The sequence below is a fragment of the Acinonyx jubatus genome, chromosome A3 (genome assembly GCF_027475565.1).
Source record: "Acinonyx jubatus isolate Ajub_Pintada_27869175 chromosome A3, VMU_Ajub_asm_v1.0, whole genome shotgun sequence".
NCBI classification, from domain to species: domain Eukaryota; kingdom Metazoa; phylum Chordata; class Mammalia; order Carnivora; family Felidae; genus Acinonyx; species Acinonyx jubatus.
Genome location: NC_069388.1, coordinates 35,765,786 through 35,785,144, shown reverse-complemented (window position 1 = coordinate 35,785,144; position 19,359 = coordinate 35,765,786). Strand labels below are relative to the sequence as shown.

The 19,359-nt window shown below is 48.8% G+C and overlaps 1 protein-coding gene across 1 annotated transcript in view; it reads left to right on the top strand.

The window, feature by feature from the left end:
- The window catches only part of JAG1 (jagged canonical Notch ligand 1), a 35,877-nt gene that overhangs the window by 7,997 nt on the left and 8,521 nt on the right, over positions 1–19,359 (top strand). Inside the window, exons 3-14 of the mRNA XM_027069567.2 lie at positions 1,788–1,839; positions 7,229–7,483; positions 9,192–9,252; positions 13,122–13,252; positions 13,755–13,874; positions 14,306–14,419; positions 15,662–15,775; positions 16,357–16,470; positions 16,888–16,934; positions 17,275–17,448; positions 18,077–18,227; positions 19,004–19,168. Of these exons, the coding sequence (XP_026925368.1) occupies positions 1,788–1,839; positions 7,229–7,483; positions 9,192–9,252; positions 13,122–13,252; positions 13,755–13,874; positions 14,306–14,419; positions 15,662–15,775; positions 16,357–16,470; positions 16,888–16,934; positions 17,275–17,448; positions 18,077–18,227; positions 19,004–19,168 (1,498 nt within the window). The remainder of the gene's footprint in view (positions 1–1,787; positions 1,840–7,228; positions 7,484–9,191; positions 9,253–13,121; positions 13,253–13,754; positions 13,875–14,305; positions 14,420–15,661; positions 15,776–16,356; positions 16,471–16,887; positions 16,935–17,274; positions 17,449–18,076; positions 18,228–19,003; positions 19,169–19,359) is intronic.

The window sequence follows — 19,359 nt, the reverse complement described above, 5'->3', positions numbered from 1 at the left end:
TTCTTTGAGCATTCATTAAGCAGGGTTAAGACTGTCATGCCAGCTCAGTCCCAGCACGCCTTCTCCTTTCTGTGGGGTTTGTGGATGTTAGGTGTTTAGTGCTTGTGCAAGTCTGTCAGAAATGTGGATATCAATGCATTTAATCAGGATTAATTACAACAATACGTGGAAGTGTAGAATGTGGGTCTCAACATGGCCAGCAAACGAAGGGCTTAATTATACAGAATACACATCTGGCCTCATTTGGATTTGGCTCTCACCTCCAATCAGTAGAGAAATGTGATTTCTTGCTGCTCTCAGGGAAGAGTCCTGTAATTTGTAGGAAGTCCCAGGAAACTTAGAGGCTGTAAATAAGATGTAACTTTGACTAATAAAATATTAACGATGACAACAATGAATTTGGACCCGTGGCCACCAAACAGGAGAGGGCTGGGTATGTGCCCCGGCTTGCCTGGTTTTGCTTGCTTTTCAGAGCATTTTCCCACAGTTATCAGTGAACGAAATGGAATCCGGCTCTGCTTTGAGTATGAAACATATTTCGGCTGAATTCCAAAGCAGGGTCTATCACAAGATATTTTTATATTCAGAGACGGCATGCTGTGTCTCTGAGCAGTAAGCTTGTCTAGAGTTATGAATGAAGCTCTTTTTTTTTTTTTTTTTCCCTCTCATGTTCCATTTTTGCCTTCACCTTGTGGGTGCCTTCTCATGGTGGCTGTGTGTCTGGTGGCACGGGATTATTTGAGAAATGCACACTATTTCCGATGCATTGGTATCTGACAGTGACAGCTCAGGGACACGGAGGAAGGGCTCATGTGCTCCCCTCAACCCCCATCTATTTCTCCAGCTTCAGGATAGCAGGTTTATTTAAACCCTGCTGTTTTGTGAGACTGACCTCATTCTAAATTACAAATGAAGATTTGAGTAAAAGCGGGAATTTGCTAATGGCTTGGATTTGGGGGGGAGGTAGAATTCTGAGATAAACCTGGAAGATAAAAGGTGCCTTCAGTATAATAGCTGGCATCCTGCCAGTGTCCAGGGAATTTGTTTAGTTAGTGGACTCTGATTATTCCTGGAATGTTAGATCTTATTGACAGATAAGTCCGTCAATAGCTATAACCCATGGGTGTGTGATTATTTCTCCCTTTTGTACTCTGGTCCCCAGAGTCTGCCCCCTAAACACCCCAAGTTAGGTCACTGCCTTTGTCTTAGTCTCTTTGCACCTACCCCCTCCTGCTTCCTAGAGTCACCTGATACTTGTGGGAGCCGAGATGGTCTCACACAGACAGGGCTTTCAAAGGGGTTCTGAAAAGGAAAAGGGGGCCTCCCTAGGGACTGCCCCACCAGGGCCCAAAGTGTAACCTTAGCAATAGCCAGCCCGCCTCACTGGATGAGGGGGCCTCCCCTCCCCCGGTACAAATACCTGGTTAGGTTAGCTTAGAATAAATTCTTTGTGTGTTTTTCTCATGCTCTGGAGTTAGGGTCTGGAAAGTTTTGGAAAACCGTATAGCATTCACATATAGGGAGGTGGTATTTCCTCATGATGACTTTGGGCTGCTTGCGTACAACGGTCCTGACTGACCACGGTGGGCCCCCAGCAGGTGAAAGCATCAACCTGAGGGTGGGTGCCAGGGAGGGGAGTTGGGTGACCTCCATTCCACAGCAAACAGAGTTGTCACTTTGGCTTTGTGGTTCTGTTTGGCAGAGTGTGTGGGGAGGCCAAGCAAGGTAGACATTTGGGCCCTGACCTCTATTTCTGAATACTAAGCTGTTGTTTATCTGTGTTGCAGAGGTCCTACACTTTGCTTGTGGAGGCGTGGGATTCCAGCAATGACACTCTCCGTAAGTATCACGGCAAGGGGCTTTTCTCTGGGTGCGTCTTTGTGGAAGCACAGTGCTTGGAGTACAGCAGCGTCAGAGCTGAATCTGTCTCCTGAATGCTTCAGAGGACTTGTACCACTCCCTGCCGTCTGCCCCCTGTGTCCCTACCCCAGGGCCCATACTCCAGGGCAAACTGCTCCACGGAGTCTTTTCCATAACCTTCCCAGAACGTTCGCTTGGAACATTAAGTGGCCAGGACAGATTCCCTGTTAAATCAGTCCCTGACTAAGGGACCTAGATTATCGTTGGGATAGAGATCTTAATGGTTTTACAATGTTAAAACCTTGTAGACTGCTAAAGGATCAAAGTGGTGACTTTTTAAAAGTCCATTTAAACTTTAAGTGAGTGTTTAATCTCTCATCGGAAAGATAAAGCCTGCGGAGGTGGCGCTGGGCTCTAAATCTAAAGGCCGACCTTGAATTTCACTTGGTGGGCAGGTGAGCTTCTAGGCAGTCAGGGTTTCTTTCCCACACTGTGCACCACAGACCTTTCATTGAAGTGGAATCCCAGAGCCTCACAGGTACCACACCTGCCTGGCCCCTTCTGAAAGATGACTGTTTCAGTGCAGGCTGCTTTTTCAGAGCTTCGAGGGGTGGCTTTTGGTGGGGAAGCCACTGAGGCTGTGTCTGGAACTGGCAGCAGCCTGGCTTATAAAGTGTAGTCTTTGCTCCTTACATGTAACTTAAAAGTGTCTTCTCTCACCCGCAGTAACTGTGCATTCCGTTTTTGCTGGGAGGATCGTCCTGGGAAAATGTGATTCACGTTGAAATCCCTTAGTCTGCGCGGGAGGAAGGGTTGATCCAACATTTTGTCTTTGCCCTCCATTCTCTGAATGTCTCATCCCTTTTGCTTCTCTAACTCACCCTTTCTTTGTGGTTTTTTTGTTTTGTTTGTCTTATTTGGGTTTTTTGTTTGTTTTTGCTGCTGCTAATATTTCCCCTCATTTTCTCATCATGTTTTTTTTTTTTTTTTTTTTAATTGAATCTGAGAATGGTGCATGCCCAGAGTGGGCACATTGGAGGCTTGGTACCTGCTAGGCTGCTTCAGGCTGCATATGGCTTGTTGGGCCACTGGGGGCCACATAACCCTTGCTGAGCCCTGGTGAGCCAGAGGCTCCAGGCCATTTGGATCCCCCTTCTTGCTTTGACATCCAAAACCCAGATCTGTGGCCTTCCTCTCCGAGGGGCACCCCTGTCCCACTGCGGTGTGGTAGGAGGGGAGGGTGGTAACCAGCCTTGGTTGTGGGTCATATGACCAGTCAGGGTCACAGACACCGTTTTGTTCTCTCCTCCCTCCCCACAACACAAACGTTGAGTGTTGTGTCACTGTGACCTGGTCACAATGGTAACTAAGCATGGGAAAGACTCAGAGCTGGGGAGGGAGGGAAATAGACCAGAGAGCCTCTGGTGCACATGTGGTCCTCTTTTCCCTTCCCTTTTGGATGTTACAACAGTCTGATAAAGTGAACATCCTTGAGATCCTGGCTCATGGTAAGAGCTGGATCAGGACACTGACCCTCTAGCACCTACAGGGCCCTTCCTGGGCCTTCCATCACCCCACAGGTCAGGTAGCTGTGCCCCTGGGAAGCGGATGCCCATCTAGAGCTGCCCATGGTTGTCTACATTTCAGGGTGGCCCTGGTTTTGGATTCTGGGGCATCTCCTCGCTGGGGAGAGAGTAACTAAGTCCATGGAACAGCACAAGAAGGGCTTAGGGCAGGGATAAAGAACTTCAGACCTCTACCCTTGAAGAAAGGAATGGCCACAAAGTCATGGAATGCCCAGTACATGCAGGTGACTGGAACTCCCTTTGTGAACCAGAGAGGAGGAAATGCTTTATCCACTTGTTTATTCAGCGTCTCTTTTTACGATGCTTCCAAGGGATCTTGAATTCACGTTCAGAAACAAATTTGGCATCTTCTCTCTTCAGATGAGGTCCTGCCTAGGGCCCTTCATGGATGACTGGCACTGGCATTTCAACACGTAGAACCATGAGCCAGAAATCTGGAAGACACCCTGTGTACCTCCCTTTCTAAGGGAGCATCCATAGTATCCATATCTAATCCACCTCCAAGTTCTGAAAATCTCTCCCATCAGTTCACTGGAATCCTGCCACCTCTCGCCACATCCCCTGCCACTGTCCTGGTCCAAGTCCCCATCTGCTAACACCTGAACTCCTACACTAGTGACCACATTAGTCCATCCATATCTACTCCTGTCCACCTCCCATGCTTCCTCCATTCTTCTGCCATCCTGGTCTTTTGAGAGTGTTTCGTTTTTTTTTTACCTGAAATATGATCAACATAGTATCTTCTATTAGGTCCTGGTGTACATCTGGATTTGATTTGATTATCGTCTTCACTGAGAGCCCCTTGGTGGCTTCCTGATAGTCTTGGGACACATCTCTGTGTGGCCCAAAAGGCCTTGCACAGCCATCTTGTTTCCCTGCTAGCTCCAGCCTGCATGCCACACTGTCCTCTACCTTATCCATATTCTGGTCCTATCCCACCAGTCACCTTTCTGTCCTCAAATGCACCATCACATTCTGTCCTGCCACAGGGCCTTTGCATGTGCTACTCAGGTAGGCTGGAAGGTTTTGCTTATTACTCTTCAATCTCTGTCCCTCCCATGGGACTGTACTGCATGAGGGCAGAGGCTAAGTTTGTGTAGCAACCCAGATGGAGTTGGCTACTCTTCGAGGGCCAAACAAGTTGGAGATATCCTGTCTTCAGATTAGAGGCAGAGCCCTGAGGTTTAGGACCGAGAATTCCTTCTCCCATCAGCTCTGCAGAGAGAGCCTGGCCCAGACAAAGCCCAGGTACTGTCTGTGTGTTAGAGAGTGCTGTCTGAGCCTGGCGCTCCTGGCATCAGTCCTCCGAGGTCATTTCCATTATGTTTCAAAACTGTGCTACATAAGGGTACAGATTTTTCCTTTTTCTCCTGTACAGATGGTTTCAGTGTATGGGACTGTTCCGTAGATACGTGAACACAAACCGGCATACTTAGACCAGGTTTTCCCTCTAGCTTCACCATCTTGGCTACGCTCCTGTCTAGTAGGTTTCTGGGTAGTGTGGCCCCAGGGTTATGCTCAGACTCACCTCATTACCTCCATGGCCTGCAAGGCTGGGGGGCAGCGGGGCAGGCTTTGTGCTCCACTTTCACACAGCTAAGGTCTCAGGAGGGTCTGTTAATGTCCTTCTCCAGTCCTGAAGCTGGACTCCCAAGTGAACTACCCCAGATGCACTTCTGTGCCCCAAGCTGAGAGGAAGTAGGATTCAGGTGACAGCAGCTTAGAAGAAGCAGGTAGCAAACTGGCTGTCTTGTAACCCAGATGCCAGAAAGCATGCCCTAGACGCACCTGACTCCCTGCCTGGGGGCTGCCAGGGAAAATCTGCCACACAGGTGTGAGGTTAGTTCTACAGATCTGTTAGCCACATCGGGGATTCTGAGAATTCTGAAATGATCGTTCTCCCATCTCCTAGAAATGGGAGGAAAGTATACTGAACTACTGGAAACAACCTGTCCGCCTGGGCCTTTAGGATCGCCCCGGACTCCTGTCTCAGTTGTTTGTTGTCGTTACCTGCCTGAGAGATGCTGGAGGCCTTCGAGCCATGTGTTTAAGTAATTCCTTTATGCAGAACTCATAATCACGTGGTAATAGCTTGCTACATTTTCAAATTAAACCAGCAGAGCAAACATACAGTTAATGGAAGGACATTTTTGTCATTCTTTGGCCTGTGTTTATTTGCAAAACTTAATGTTAGTAAAGTGTTATCTGCAAGTGGTTCTGTGTGTGCTGGGGTGTAAGTCTGCAGGTGTGTGGGCTTGTTCAAGGCTTGTCCTGCCCACATGGCAGTTAAACCCAGAGGGTTGACCCTGGGGTGAAGCTGGGAGTCATGTGGATGAAGCCCCCCCCCCCACCACCCCAGGAGCGCCTCCTTTTTTGGTCACCTGTTGGGTTTGTATAACCTTGTAAATGAGCACAGGCCCTGAGCCTAGAAAAACAGGGGTGTGGGTGGGTAAAAATCACAGACATTGCTAGTAGGTCCTAATACTGTCTCTCCAAGGTGGCCTTGAATTTGACAAGGCGGTGAAGGGTTGGTGTTGGCAGGTTTAAGAAAACAAACAAGACCAGGCTGGGGTGCTTAGTGCCTTGCTTCCTTTTCACAGCCCTCCCCTGGACTCCTGGCACCCAGTGTTTGGATTCATTTTCGTACCTGTCTCTTTTCTGAGACTAGATTATAAGTGACCTCAGGGCAGGGACCACTTCTTATTTCTCTTGAGAGCTGCTTGAGCTCTGAGCGTGTTTATTTTCAATGGGCACCTTTTAAAGAGTATGACTCGGCTCAGAAAAACCCTCAGTCTACCTGTCGCTAAACTAGGGTGCATTACTTTCCCGTGTGCCTTCTGGGCAAAGGTGAAAGGTGAAACACATCAAGTTTGAGGTACAAGTGCAAGCTTAAAAGGTGGCAAATTTATCACTTCTTAAGAACGTAACTCTACCCCTCGGCTCCAATGAAGAGTTTGAAGTAGGCAAAGTCTTTCTAAAGCAAGACACGAAACTCTAAAACCAGAAGAGAAAGATGGCTAACCTTTACCTGGGATAAGGTGCTTTCTAGAATACGTAAAGAGCTTTTGCAAATTGGTATGACCAATAACGCAATAGAAAACTTGGCAGAGGAGAGAAACAGGTTACAGTTCACAGGAACAGATACAAATGGCTTTGTAACCACGTGAAGGGGTGCTCACCATCACTTAATTAAATGCTAATTAAAATAAGAGCTACTTCTCTCCTTATCAGGCAAAGATCAGAAAGTTTGATAGTATATTATGTTGGCATTGCTGTTGGGAAACCCAGTTTCCTGTGCAGGGAGAAGGACAAGTTGACGGCATCACTCATGGCTGTTTGGGGTTGTCTGCGGATGGGAGTGATGGGTTGTGCTGTCTTCTGACTCAGCACTCCGTTTCTAGGGTGTCTCTTACTACTAGAACCAGGCACATGGACAGACAGTTTCAAGGATGTTCTTTGTGGCTTTGCTTAATTGTAAAAGGCCAAAATAACCTAAATGCACATATGTGAGGAACTAGGGAAAATGTATTTCATTTTATTCCCAGATTGTGAACTACTACGCACCCATTAAAAAGGGTAAATAAATGTGTAGGCTTCTGGGGAGGGGGACACACTTTTCATTTTTCTGTCCTTTTGTACTGTTTGAATTTTATACCACATGGGTTTTAGTTATTAAAAGTAGGCAAAATGGTCAGGGAAGAAGGCTCTGATGTGAATGTTAATGCAATCAGTGCTTTTTTTTATTGTTGGTGTGTGTTTGTTTTTTTTCCCCCTGCCTCTAGAGCCTGACAGCATTATTGAAAAGGCTTCTCACTCGGGCATGATAAACCCCAGCAGGCAGTGGCAGACGCTTAAGCAGAACACAGGGATTGCCCACTTCGAGTATCAGATCCGTGTCACCTGTGATGACTATTACTATGGCTTTGGCTGCAATAAGTTCTGCCGACCCAGAGATGACTTCTTTGGACACTATGCCTGTGACCAGAATGGCAACAAAACTTGCATGGAGGGCTGGATGGGCCCCGAATGTAACAAAGGTGTGTGGGCCTGTGCTGGGTGGGTTAATAGGCTGGGAGTGGCTGTCGCTGTTGGTGTCCAGTTCTCTCCACGCTGGGTCAAGTGGCTGTCTCCGGTAGTGTGGGGTAGGGGGGATATTTGGTCTGTTTTCTAGGCCTGAGGCATAAAGATGCCGAGCACAGAAGATGCTGTTGGTGCCCTCATCCCCGCCCCCACTGCTGAATGTTGGCTGCTAACAGCTCACAGCTGTTTCTTCTCTGGAGCATTGTCCTTGGCCAAACAGCCACTCCCTGCCCCTTCCCTACTGCTCACAGTCTGTGAATGACTGGATTGGGGGTACAAAGGCCAGCCCTGCTGGCACTGTGTGCTTCCGTTCACACTCCAGAGCTTCCCCTGGGATCAGGTTGAAGCCAGACTCCAGCTGAGACCCCTGCTCAGCTCCTTCCCTTGCCTCCATCTGCTGCCTTCAGTTCCCTTCTGTACCCAAATCCCTTTCTCAGGCTCTGCTTCTAAGGGAACCTGACCTAAAACAGATGCCACATGGGACAGGGCTAGCTCAGTGCCTGAACCTATGATCCTGTAGGAAATGACAGCCCCTGAGCTCAGGGTGGCCTTACAGCAAGCTTTCACTGTGCATCTGTGGGGGCCGTGGCATTGAAGGGTGGGGGTGAGTGGTGAACCTGAGCTTTCCTACTTGTGTAGAGTTGGGCCCATCCACAGTAGTGCAGGCTTTTAGATGTGCTGTCTGCTGTCCCAGCCCTTCTGCCCAGATTCAGTGAGTTAGTACACAGACGCAGATGTTCACAGAATTATCTGTGGTCTTTACCTTTACAAAGCTTCTAATTCACTGCAAATGGGTAAGTCTAGTTGACCAGACTAGGCCCTCACAAACTTCAATGTCCTCTGCTAATTTCACATAATTTGGTAAATTCTTTCAAGATATCCCCAAAAAGGGAGTTTTTGAATTGTGACTAAGGAGTGGGATGAAGAGGAATCTTCAGGTCTCCTGGACTTTTCTTAAATAACTAGAATTTTTAAAGGATGGCATTTCCGGGATCCAGATCAATGAATTGATAAACGTATAGTAGTTGGTGTTTTAAAAATCAGTAACAATTACTTAAAAACCATGTGTAGTATTTCTTACCATCTGTTCAAATTTTTTTCTTTTAATCAAGGAAGCAGAATTGCTTTGTGAGGCTACTTCACAGAAGTGCCACCAGAGCTGGCCCCCAGATTAGCCTGCCAAATGAAGCCAGCCTGCTTGGCTTTGTTAGTCCCATGGGATTTTTGAGACATCAGGCATTCTAGGGGATGGTGATGTAGGGGTTAAGAAGGCTGGAGCTCATCTGAATGTGCTGGGATGGGACTGAGTGGTTGAGATGAGGAAGGATCACAGCTCCTGTTCTCTTGGAGAGGGTGGGAACTGACAGGGAGCAGGGTAGCTATTGTTTAGACAGACTGGATGAAGATCCCCCTCCCCCATCAACTTGCCTGCATTTTGTTTCTGAGTAGGATCATGTTTTGAAGATCTGCTAGCACGGCCTTGAAGTTTAAAGCTGGATTTGCTATTTGGGCACCTCCCATCTTCCTCTCCTTACAATGGACTTGACATGAGATCTCTTAAAATCGTGGATTTTGTAGGCTTAATGCACTAGGCCATTCTCATGATGGTGGTGGTGCACGAAACCATGTGCTTGACACATCCTTCTGTGTTGTGTTTTTTTACAGCTATTTGCCGACAGGGCTGTAGCCCCAAGCATGGGTCTTGCAAACTCCCAGGTGACTGCAGGTAAATGACTAGACTTATTATTATTATCTTTTAATTCTTTAATGCAAGAGAGGGACTGAATTTATTGTGAATACGCCTCTTTTTCTTTGGAGGGCAAGAAAGCTTTAAAAAAAAATTCAAATAGGCACATCCGAAGCTTATTAAATTATACCAGCTGTCTGGTGGAATGTGCACACTTCTCTCTTGGAAAAAAAAAAAAAACTCTTATGGGCATAGTCAGTGACTTCATGTATTAACTGTTCTGTAAATTGATAACACGTTTTTATATTCTTCCCCTTAAAGTGCTAATGGATGAGATGGAGGGATGTGGGTTTCTTTGAGTCTGTCTCCTCCCCCAACCTTGTTTGCCATCTCCTAGCCCTCCCCCACTTTTCCCATCAATAGGGGACAGCGGAGCATTCTTTAGAATGGGATTAGTACAATCTCCTGGCCCCTTTGCAGGCGGGAGCAGGCCGGTGCTGAGAGGTTAATGGCTGCGCTGGAATCTTGTCAGTTGAGCCTGATGAATGTAGACTTTTGCTGCTGGCCTTTGAAGTCTGTTCTTTTATGGTCCCGGACAATGCAGAAGCCAGAGACCCACCCTGACTGGTTCACGATTACAGTTTTTGGAGCCTCCTTGAAATGTACATTATGCCCATTTAGGAAAGGCTTGCTTCAGGAAATAGTGTTGGTGTCTGTGGCATTTTGACACAATCTCCCACTTTACTCTCCTTCCTCCCAAATCTTCAGGATTAGCAGATTGAGGGTGACACCAAAAGGATCCCTGGGGCCTCTCATTTTTGCCCCAGACGCCACCCTGGTTTGAGCCAAGGGAAGCATATAAAACAATCTAAACCAGTGCATCTCAAACAGATGTTACCTGGGGCTCTTGTTCTAATGCAGAGACTGATTCCATAGGTCTGGGTGGGCCCAAGTCTCTGCATTTCTAACAAGCTCCCCAGTGCTGCTGCTGTTGCTGGTGGGACCGGACTTTGGGAATCACTGCCCCCAACCTCAGTACTCAAGTCAGAATTCCCTTGAAGTGACGGGGAACCGTCAAAATTCAGATTCCTGGGTACTGCCCCCCACCCACTGAACCCCAGTCCAGGGGTTGGCCCAAGAATCTGCATTTTGAAGAGCCTACCAAGTGAGTGTATTTTGAGGACTGCCACTCTACAGAGAATTCTCTGTGGTCTTTACCTTCATGGCTCCACCACGGCATCTGTTCCCCTCCCATGCAGGGGGGACACTGAGCTCTGAGGCTTGACACTGAAGTGAAAACCAAGGCAGCTGGAAGTCCAGTAAAACCAGGCTGACCTGAAGTTGTCTCTTCTGACACTTGAGAGAAAAGTTTATTTTCTGGAAGGCTGGGTGGGTTCGCATATGAAGCCCCATGGTGGCAGCTGACGGTAGTATTTAACAGCATTGCTGTCAAAGGTTGAGCAGGAATCCACCTACCTGTGCTCTTCATAATTAAGGGTGTCCTGGAGAAAGTCAGATCAGCAGCGCTATTAGCCACTCTGGGCCTGCTCCGCGTGCAGAGCTCAGATGGGTATCAGCGGAGTCCTGATTTCTGCTGCTGTCATCAGAATAGGCATGCTGCTGCGCATGGGAGGGCCCTCCCAGCCAGAACAACAGGCTTTGTTTCCAGAATTTAGCCCTTTCTCTTTCGAAGTCTCCCCTCCCACTCCCTGCCCAGACACGCACCGGTGCCCTTATTTACTTAAGGTGCGACTTTCCCACACGTCATTTGCATAGTCTCCTCAGCCCATCTTGTTCTGCCTACCTTGAAGGAAAATCAAAACAGAACCTTCTAGCCCAGGAGGTTCAGGTTGTGTCCTGCTCCAGAAATAGCTGAATGGCGAGTTACCCTGTAAGTTGTCTTTTGGATTATGTATTACAGAGGTGTTTTTTTTTGTTTGTGTGTTTTTTTTTTGTTTTGTTTTGTTTTTTATCCTCACATGAGAAACCTTTACTGGTTTTGTTGTTCCCAAGTAGACTGAGATTCCTTCTCCTGGTTGCACATGCTTGCTTTATTGCAAGCCTGCCAATAATATCAAACTTAATGATGAATCATCATATGAAGACAGTCACTTCAAATTCTCATGAGAACCTTAATCATAGATTATTTAACTGGGATAACTTTGTGGATGCCTCTTTAGGGTCAGTATTTTTATTTGTTTTCTTTTGAAGTCATCTGTGGCCTCTTGTGGTTTCTTTTTTATGCTTGGGGATCCAGCGCTCATTAATTAAGAGGTGAGGTTGGGTCCTCAGCTGCCTCTTCTTGCTTTTATTAGGCAAATGGAAGAGGTGTACTGATCCTTAATTTGGAAGGGAGTAAGAAGACAGTAAGAAATACTGCTATTTCCAAATCAGTTCCCTCTTAATATTTCAAGCTAGGAATATTCATCTTTTACTGAATGAACCCTGCCCCCCCCCCAACTCCCACGAACTTGAGTGTCCCACTTTCTTAACGAAATTTCTGCCAGATTTTTTTCTTTACTCCTCTGAATGGTCACTTGTCATTTAGACTAATGTTCTGTTTTACATAAAGCCAAATCTTCTGTCTGATTCATTTTAAACCACGCATTCTGGTGGTTCTTTGAACTGGGGTGTGGATGGCTTGTTTGTAGAAGTTAGGAAGTGGTTAGTCAGTGTTCTCAGGGGTTAAGTTGACTCTTGGCCGTGGGTGATTAGCTATTAGCTGGATCCCTATAATTTTCCCATGACAAGGATTTGCTAGCCTGCCTCCAGCTCTCTGGAAACGGAAAGCTTTCCTTTCTTGGGGGTGCTTGTTTTCCAGAGTTACAGCTGAGTGGTTGGGGGTGGGGGAGGGTGGTGGTAGTTCTTCCCTCAGCTTTTCCCAGGTCCTGTTATAGAAATACTCTGCCCATCCCTGTACCAAGTTCACCCCACCTTCACCAGGCTTTCCAGGGGCCCCTCCTGTTTGTCACAGCTTGAGTTTTGAGAAGGCAGTTAAAGTTTCCGAGGGCTTGAAACTTGAGGGGCTGGTGGCTGAGACCCTGCCCCTCCTCCACCCCAGGTGAAGGTTTATGTTTGTGTTTTTGTTTGGGGATCAAAGGCACCATTTGGCCTCCGAAGAGTCTGATTAATGAGGCGCTTATAAAGGAAACTCGACTCTGTTCCCCAATACTAGATAAACTGGGTTGACCTTTTTTTCTTTTTGCAAAGTGAGAAATAACTATAAAATGAATTAGCCTAAGCAGCTCCGGTAGTGGGTCGTAAATTATCCATGGGATTGGTTCCAAGTGCTGTTGCCTCCCTCACCCTCCTGCAAAAGTGGGTTCCGAGATCTCAGCTGCCTCTTTGCCAGAGGAGGGTGCCCCCTTCCCCACCCCCCCCCTTGTGTGATTTCCTAAAGCCTCATCGGGAGGCAGCTTCCTGCCGCACTGGGGTGTCTTGTTGCATTTTTGCGCGCTGGGGTCGTGACTTGCTGTTTAGAAAAAGAGCCTGGCCGCTGTGTAAAAGCTGCCAGCAGTGCCGCGTTTAGGAAGACTTTCACATGGCTATTGTCACCCGAGAGTCCTTCCTTCGCCTCCGTAGCCAGCGGGGTCTTGATTTATTCCATGCCCCCACCCTTGCACAGCCTTGTGAGTCTGAGAAGAGAGTGGCTTTGTGAGGGCAGCCCCCGCCGGCCTCTCCCCAGACAGCCCTGCTTTTGTAGGGAGTCGCCTGGGAGGGGACCTTGGCCCAACTACTGAAAATGTTTACTTAGACGGAGCCCCCGCGTAAACCTTGAGAGTCAACTGTCCTATCCCCCAAAATGAAACAAGACAGGAAAGGCCTGGACTTCTTAGCCTTGCCTTTAAATGACGTTGCGCTCCCCAAATGTTCCAAGGACTAAAGCAGAGTGTGCTGTCTGTCTCCAGGTGCCAGTATGGCTGGCAGGGCCTGTACTGTGACAAGTGCATCCCGCACCCGGGGTGCGTCCATGGCACCTGTAACGAGCCCTGGCAGTGCCTCTGTGAGACCAACTGGGGCGGCCAGCTCTGCGACAAAGGTAGGGCCCTTGGGGACTGGATCTCGGGGCAGGACGGGGGGCCTTGGGCACAGGAAGACTTTAAGGGGTGGGGCAGCCAGAATCGAGTTTTTTACTTTTGTTTATTTTTATTGGCAGGGACTTTTAATTCTGAATTTGAATTTGCTTTTAGTGCTGGGGTTGGCGGTATTTTTTTCTGGTTTTATTTTTTTATTTTTATTTTTTAATGTTTATTTTTGAGAGAAAGCACGAGTGGGGGAGGGGCAGAGAGAAAGGGAGACACAGAATCCGAAGCAGGCTACAGGCTCTGAGCTGTCAGCACAGAGCCTGACGTGAACCCACAAACTGAGATCACGACCTGAGCCAAAGTCAGATGCTTAACTGACTGAGCCACCCAGGTGCCCCTTCAGGTTTTATTTTTTGAAACAGAAACGGGGTGGGGGTAGGGGTGCAGCTAGAAACATGGCAGGTTAGCAGCCTGTATGGTCTTCTCTGAGCTCCCATCCTGGGGTCTTTCTGGCAGATCTCAACTACTGTGGGACTCGCCAGCCCTGTCTCAATGGGGGAACTTGCAGCAACACAGGTCCTGACAAGTATCAGTGTTCCTGCCCTGAGGGGTATTCAGGACCCAACTGTGAAATCGGTAAGTGGCCCAGGCAGGATGAGACCCCTCCCTACCCTCAGCTTGAGAAAAAAAATAACACAACACGCTTAAGGACACGTAAAAAGATGAAAATACCCTCCAAAGTGAAGATGGTTGTCTCAGCAGTTCTGTGGGTCTTTGAAAGTTCCTTTTAGCAGCACCAGTGTTTGTGGTGATGCTGGCTAGCGTGGGGGGTGGGGTGTTGGCCATGCGGCTACCCGGCTCACAGATGCCTTGGAATGTGACTGGAGACACTTAGAAAGAGGACTTCCTGTCTCCTGTAGACACAGTGGGCTTATAGCACATGCTTGCTTTCATTTTTTCGAAGCGAGCTTGAGCTGGTGGCCCAGGCGTGGGACTTGGCGGCGGGGAGAGGACGTAGGTAGCGACAAGCGGGAGCCCCTTGCTGACTGCCCTCCTGGTTTTCGCAGCGGAGCATGCCTGCCTGTCTGACCCCTGCCACAACAGGGGCAGCTGCCGGGAGACCTCGCTGGGGTTTGAGTGTGAGTGTTCCCCGGGCTGGACGGGCCCCACGTGTTCCACGAGTAAGTCTGGGTTGTGGCCTGTGTCTTTTCCGGAGGATCAGATACGGGGTTGGGGGCAGGCGCCTGGGCTTGGTTCAAGGTCAGGTCTCAGTGGGAAGGGGTGGATTCTGCCAGTGGTCTGGTGGGGAGTCTGGCGGGGAGTCTGGCTGGGGCTTCTCCGGCCTTTGCGCTGCACCCTCATCCTCCTGCGCTAAGTTAGCACGTGTGTCTGCTACTGAAGAGCCTTCTCCATGGGAGACCTCCATCCTTTGCATGTGCTCCCTGGAGCTCTGCCTCCTTCAAATCAAGTTCTGGTTCTGGTTCCTGCAGCCATGGAGAGGCTGCCCGTCGGGGAGGCTGTCACTCCTGGATTTCATCATGGGTGCAGGTGGCCCCCAAAGAGAGACCTGGGCTACAGGGTTGTTGTGGCTGCAAGGCCTGGCTGCACGTCAGGACCACCTGGGTGCCGGACAATGCAGATGGGTCCTTCCCACAGTTTCCCTTTGGAATTGGGGAGTCCACATTTTGTAATAAGCACCTGGGTTTCTGAGGTGCGGCCAGGCCTGAGAACCACTGTGCTCAGCACCCTGAGTGCAGCACGCACACTCGAGAATGTGGGTTCTGGGGTCGGATCACCTGGGCTGGCACTGTGGCGCCTGCCTGCCTGCCTCTCCTAGGGCCGGTGTTTACCTCCCGGTGCCCTGTTTAAAGGAGACAGTAGCAATTCCCATCTCTTAGGGTTGTGAGGAGCCGATGACCGAATTCCCAGAGAAAGCCTGGTACTTCAGAAGTGGGTAGTAGGTGAATGAAGAGGCCACTGTATATAGTCCAGTGTAGAGGGTGTGGGGTGGGATGTAGACCCCAGGTATGGAATTTTGGGAAAACTCTGTGAGCAAGTAAGAATAATGTTTTCTACCAGTAAAGAAGAGTTCTTTTTCCTTACTACTTCTTAGCTACCCCTGAGCCATGCTGGAACTTTCCTTTAAAAATAAGGAGTAGGCAGAGCTAGATGAGCCATGTTACCCATGGGTTGATGCTCTGGGGATCCAGCTGGCTCTCCCTGCTGCTTAGGTTGGGGATTAAATGAACTGGGGCACTGGAGGATTTAAAGCTAAAATCAGGCCTTATCGTCATAGCGGTCACTTCTAGCAGGTGTCTGGCTCTTAAGTGAAGGCCCCTCGTGTAAGGGTTGGCGTTAAATTATCTAATTGTCAAACGGACTGAGATTAAAATGCCAGCTCTTTTTTCCCTTTTGTCCAACAGACATTGATGACTGTTCTCCAAATAACTGTTCCCATGGGGGCACCTGCCAGGACTTGGTTAATGGATTCAAGTGTGTGTGCCCGCCCCAGTGGACTGGCAAAACGTGCCAGTTAGGTAAGGAAATTCCTGCACCGAGGTTAGCTTTGATGATCAGAGCTGTTATAGAAGATGAGCCTGTGGTGGTGTGAGTTTGCACACCATCCTACTAAAAAGTAATTTATTGTCGAGAGTCCGGCGGGCCTGGGAGAGAGAACTCGAATGCAGATGGCCTAGCTCTTTTAGGCCCTGTGGGAAAGTCGTGGGATCCCTTGAACCATGTCAATCGTCTGTCCGAGGAGTGTTCAGCTGGGTTCCAAACGGGGATGGTCTCATGAGGAATGAGCTGTCTGCATTCTTACTGCCACATTTAAATCCCAGCAACTAGGCTGCGTGGAGAGTTATACAGCAATGCCTGGTGGCTTTCTGCTCTTCCGGCTGGGGGCCAGTTGTTAACCAGCAGCCTGAAAGTTATCAATTAGCATACCTTATTGGATAATGGCTAGGGAGAGGGATCAGCTGCTCAAAATAGCGGGAACCTAGTATCTGGGATTTAGGTTATTAGCATGTCTCCTATTGGAGGCAAACTATTGCTAGGGTGTTTTGGGGGAGGTGGGGTAAATCTCCATTTCTCACTACCCCTTCGCGTTTTCTTTCAGATGCAAATGAGTGCGAGGCCAAACCTTGTGTAAATGCCAAATCCTGTAAGAATCTGATTGCCAGCTACTACTGTGATTGCCTCCCAGGCTGGACGGGTCAGAATTGTGACATAAGTGAGTACCTTTTGTTTCGATTTTGATTTTTGTGAAACTTGGGTATTGAAGGCTTTGTCAGCCTGTACGTTGGCTCCAGTGCTAAGACTTGAGTGATAAAAGGAAAACCTGAGTGGGAATGTTTTTGGAGAGGGAGTGATCAGTGCAGAAATGAAAACATACACTTTATCAGGCTCATTAGCCAGTAAAACAGCCATATTCTTATAAGGTGGCTAAAACAATGATGTGAAGTTTCACTCGCTCATTCTGGAGGAATTAGGGAGGGTTCCCACCCAGTGTAATAACCTTCTGTCAGGGGGAAGCACACAGGAAATCTGATTTGAGGCTTTTATCTGTCCTGAGCGGAGAGCACTTTTCAATTAAGCCTAGTTTCAATGTAAATTGCCTCTTTAATATGAGGACTTGTTTATTTTTTAGATATTAATGACTGCCTTGGCCAGTGTCAGAATGACGCCTCCTGTCGGGTATGTAAATCTTTGCTTAAATGAAAACCTTAATGATTGACCCAAGTCTGTGAGATTTATATGACCCTGAGAGAGCTCTGTCCCTCAGGGATTTAAAAATGCAGGTGAAAAGTGATTCTCTGGAAGTTTCACTTGGGCTTGTGTTACCCCCAGCCTCCTGGGAGCCATCTTGAAGGCATGCATGTAGAAATTCCCCTTCAGCATTTCGGGAGGCTTGGCATTTGGTGATTTCAGTGAATCCGTGGAACGGCAGCAGTCATGCTAGACCGCTGAAGCCCCGTGTTTGTGGAATACATAGAAAAAAGCATGTGTTTCTCCCCCCTCCTTCTTCCTCTTCCAGGATTTGGTTAATGGTTATCGCTGTATCTGTCCACCTGGCTATGCAGGCGATCACTGTGAGAGAGACATCGATGAATGCGCCAGCAACCCCTGTTTGAATGGGGGTCACTGTCAGAATGAAATCAACAGATTCCAGTGTCTGTGTCCCACTGGTTTCTCTGGAAACCTCTGTCAGGTGAGCTGTGCTAGAACCTCCACAGGCCAAGTTTCTACAGCAGAACTCCCTCTGCCTCCTCTCTCTGCCCTCTCCTCTCCACCCCCCCTTCCCCTCTTCCTCCATCTGTCTTCCCTTCTTTCCCCTCCCCCTTCTCCTCCTCCTCCTCTTTCCCCCTCCCCACCTCCTCTCCCCTCTTCCTCCCTTGGTTCCCCCCTTCTTCCTCCTCCCCTCCCCCATCCTCTCTCCCCCCCCATCCCCTCCCCCCCACCGCCCTCCTCCTCCTTGTGTTTGTCCTTTCCCTTCCCTTTCCTCTTCTTTCCTGTTCCCCTCCTGACTCTGTAGTTGCCATCCAGGGACTAGGGACTTTTGCTAGGCAAATGCAGGTGGAAGGACACGGAGGAGTGGTTTCCTTCGTAGTGTCAGCAGCCTGTCGATTTGACTTGGTGCCCCCGACTCCATGCTCTCCCACTCTGCCCTGTTTTTCCCATGCATATCTGGACAGTCTCTAGGACATAACTGTATATTACGTAGAGCATTCTGCTGATGGAAGCAGGTAAAGGGGTCAGATTCCAGGATCTGCTGCCCCTGAGCACTTATAGTCACGCCTTTGTTTCTTTTCCCCCTCCTCTGCTCCTGGTCCTTGCAGCTGGACATCGATTATTGTGAACCCAATCCCTGCCAGCACGGTGCCCAGTGCTACAACCGCGCCAGCGACTATTTCTGCAAGTGTCCTGAGGACTACGAAGGCAAGAATTGCTCCCACCTTAAAGACCACTGCCGCACGACTCCCTGTGAAGGTACCTCCCCCACCTGCGGCCCTGGCTCGTCTCCAGGGCTCAGTCCTCTTTCCCCATTTGCCAGTTCCCCTCAATAGTCTCAGAAGCTGTGTAGCTGAGATTGAAACCCCCTAACCTGATGGCTGGGGGAAGCCAGAACATGTGGGAACAATCCACTCAGGCCCACCAGTGGGACAGTCATGTCCTGTTCCGGGGTGGGCGGATTTGCAACCCTGAGACATTCCTCAGAGCAGTGCTGCCAGAAGACCTTTCTGCAGCAGTGGACTGTCAGGGAGGGTAGCTTTTAGTGTGACTCCCAGGCCTAGAAACTGATTATTTTCCTGAATTTCAATTCATTTAAATTTAAATAGCCGCCAATGTCCTGTGGCTGTTGTAGGAGGTAGCACAGTCTTCAGGTTCTCTGTTCTTTGTTGGCTTTAGTGTGATTAAATAGGAAGGAAAGCTGGCTCTTTCTCCTTTAGTAATCTGTCAAACAGATGTCAAAGGTAGGATGAGAGGGGCCCACAGACAACACGTAGGCTTCTTAGCCACCTACGAAGAAAATGCCTTAAAAAACAAACAAAAAACACTTGACTGCCTGGAGTCTCCACTTTGCCTGTCAGTGTGACCTGGCACGTTGCCAGAGTCTTGGCCCTCGAGGTGCCTCTTGACTTACTCCCCTCATTAGCCAAGGGGTGCCTGTCTCTAGGAAAGCAGGCTTGGCGTGGGTCCTTGCCTTGGGAATGCCGTGTCTTATGGGTCCGCGGCCGTGATCTGATCCCAAGTGTGTCTTCTAGTGATTGACAGCTGCACTGTGGCCATGGCTTCCAATGACACGCCTGAGGGGGTGCGGTATATTTCCTCGAACGTCTGTGGTCCCCACGGGAAGTGCAAGAGTCAGTCGGGAGGCAAATTCACCTGCGACTGTAACAAAGGCTTCACTGGAACGTACTGCCATGAAAGTAAGACCCCTCTTTGGGGAATGGGGCACGGTACCCCCACCCTGCCTCTCTGCTCAGCTCAGGAAGCATTTGAGATTGAATCGTTTCAGTTGAGACCAGTGAAAGTTTACTATTAGATGTAGGATCTAAGACAGAGTTGTGTTTATAAGATCACTGACGCCTCTGACCCTTCAGATCGTTTATGTTAGAAT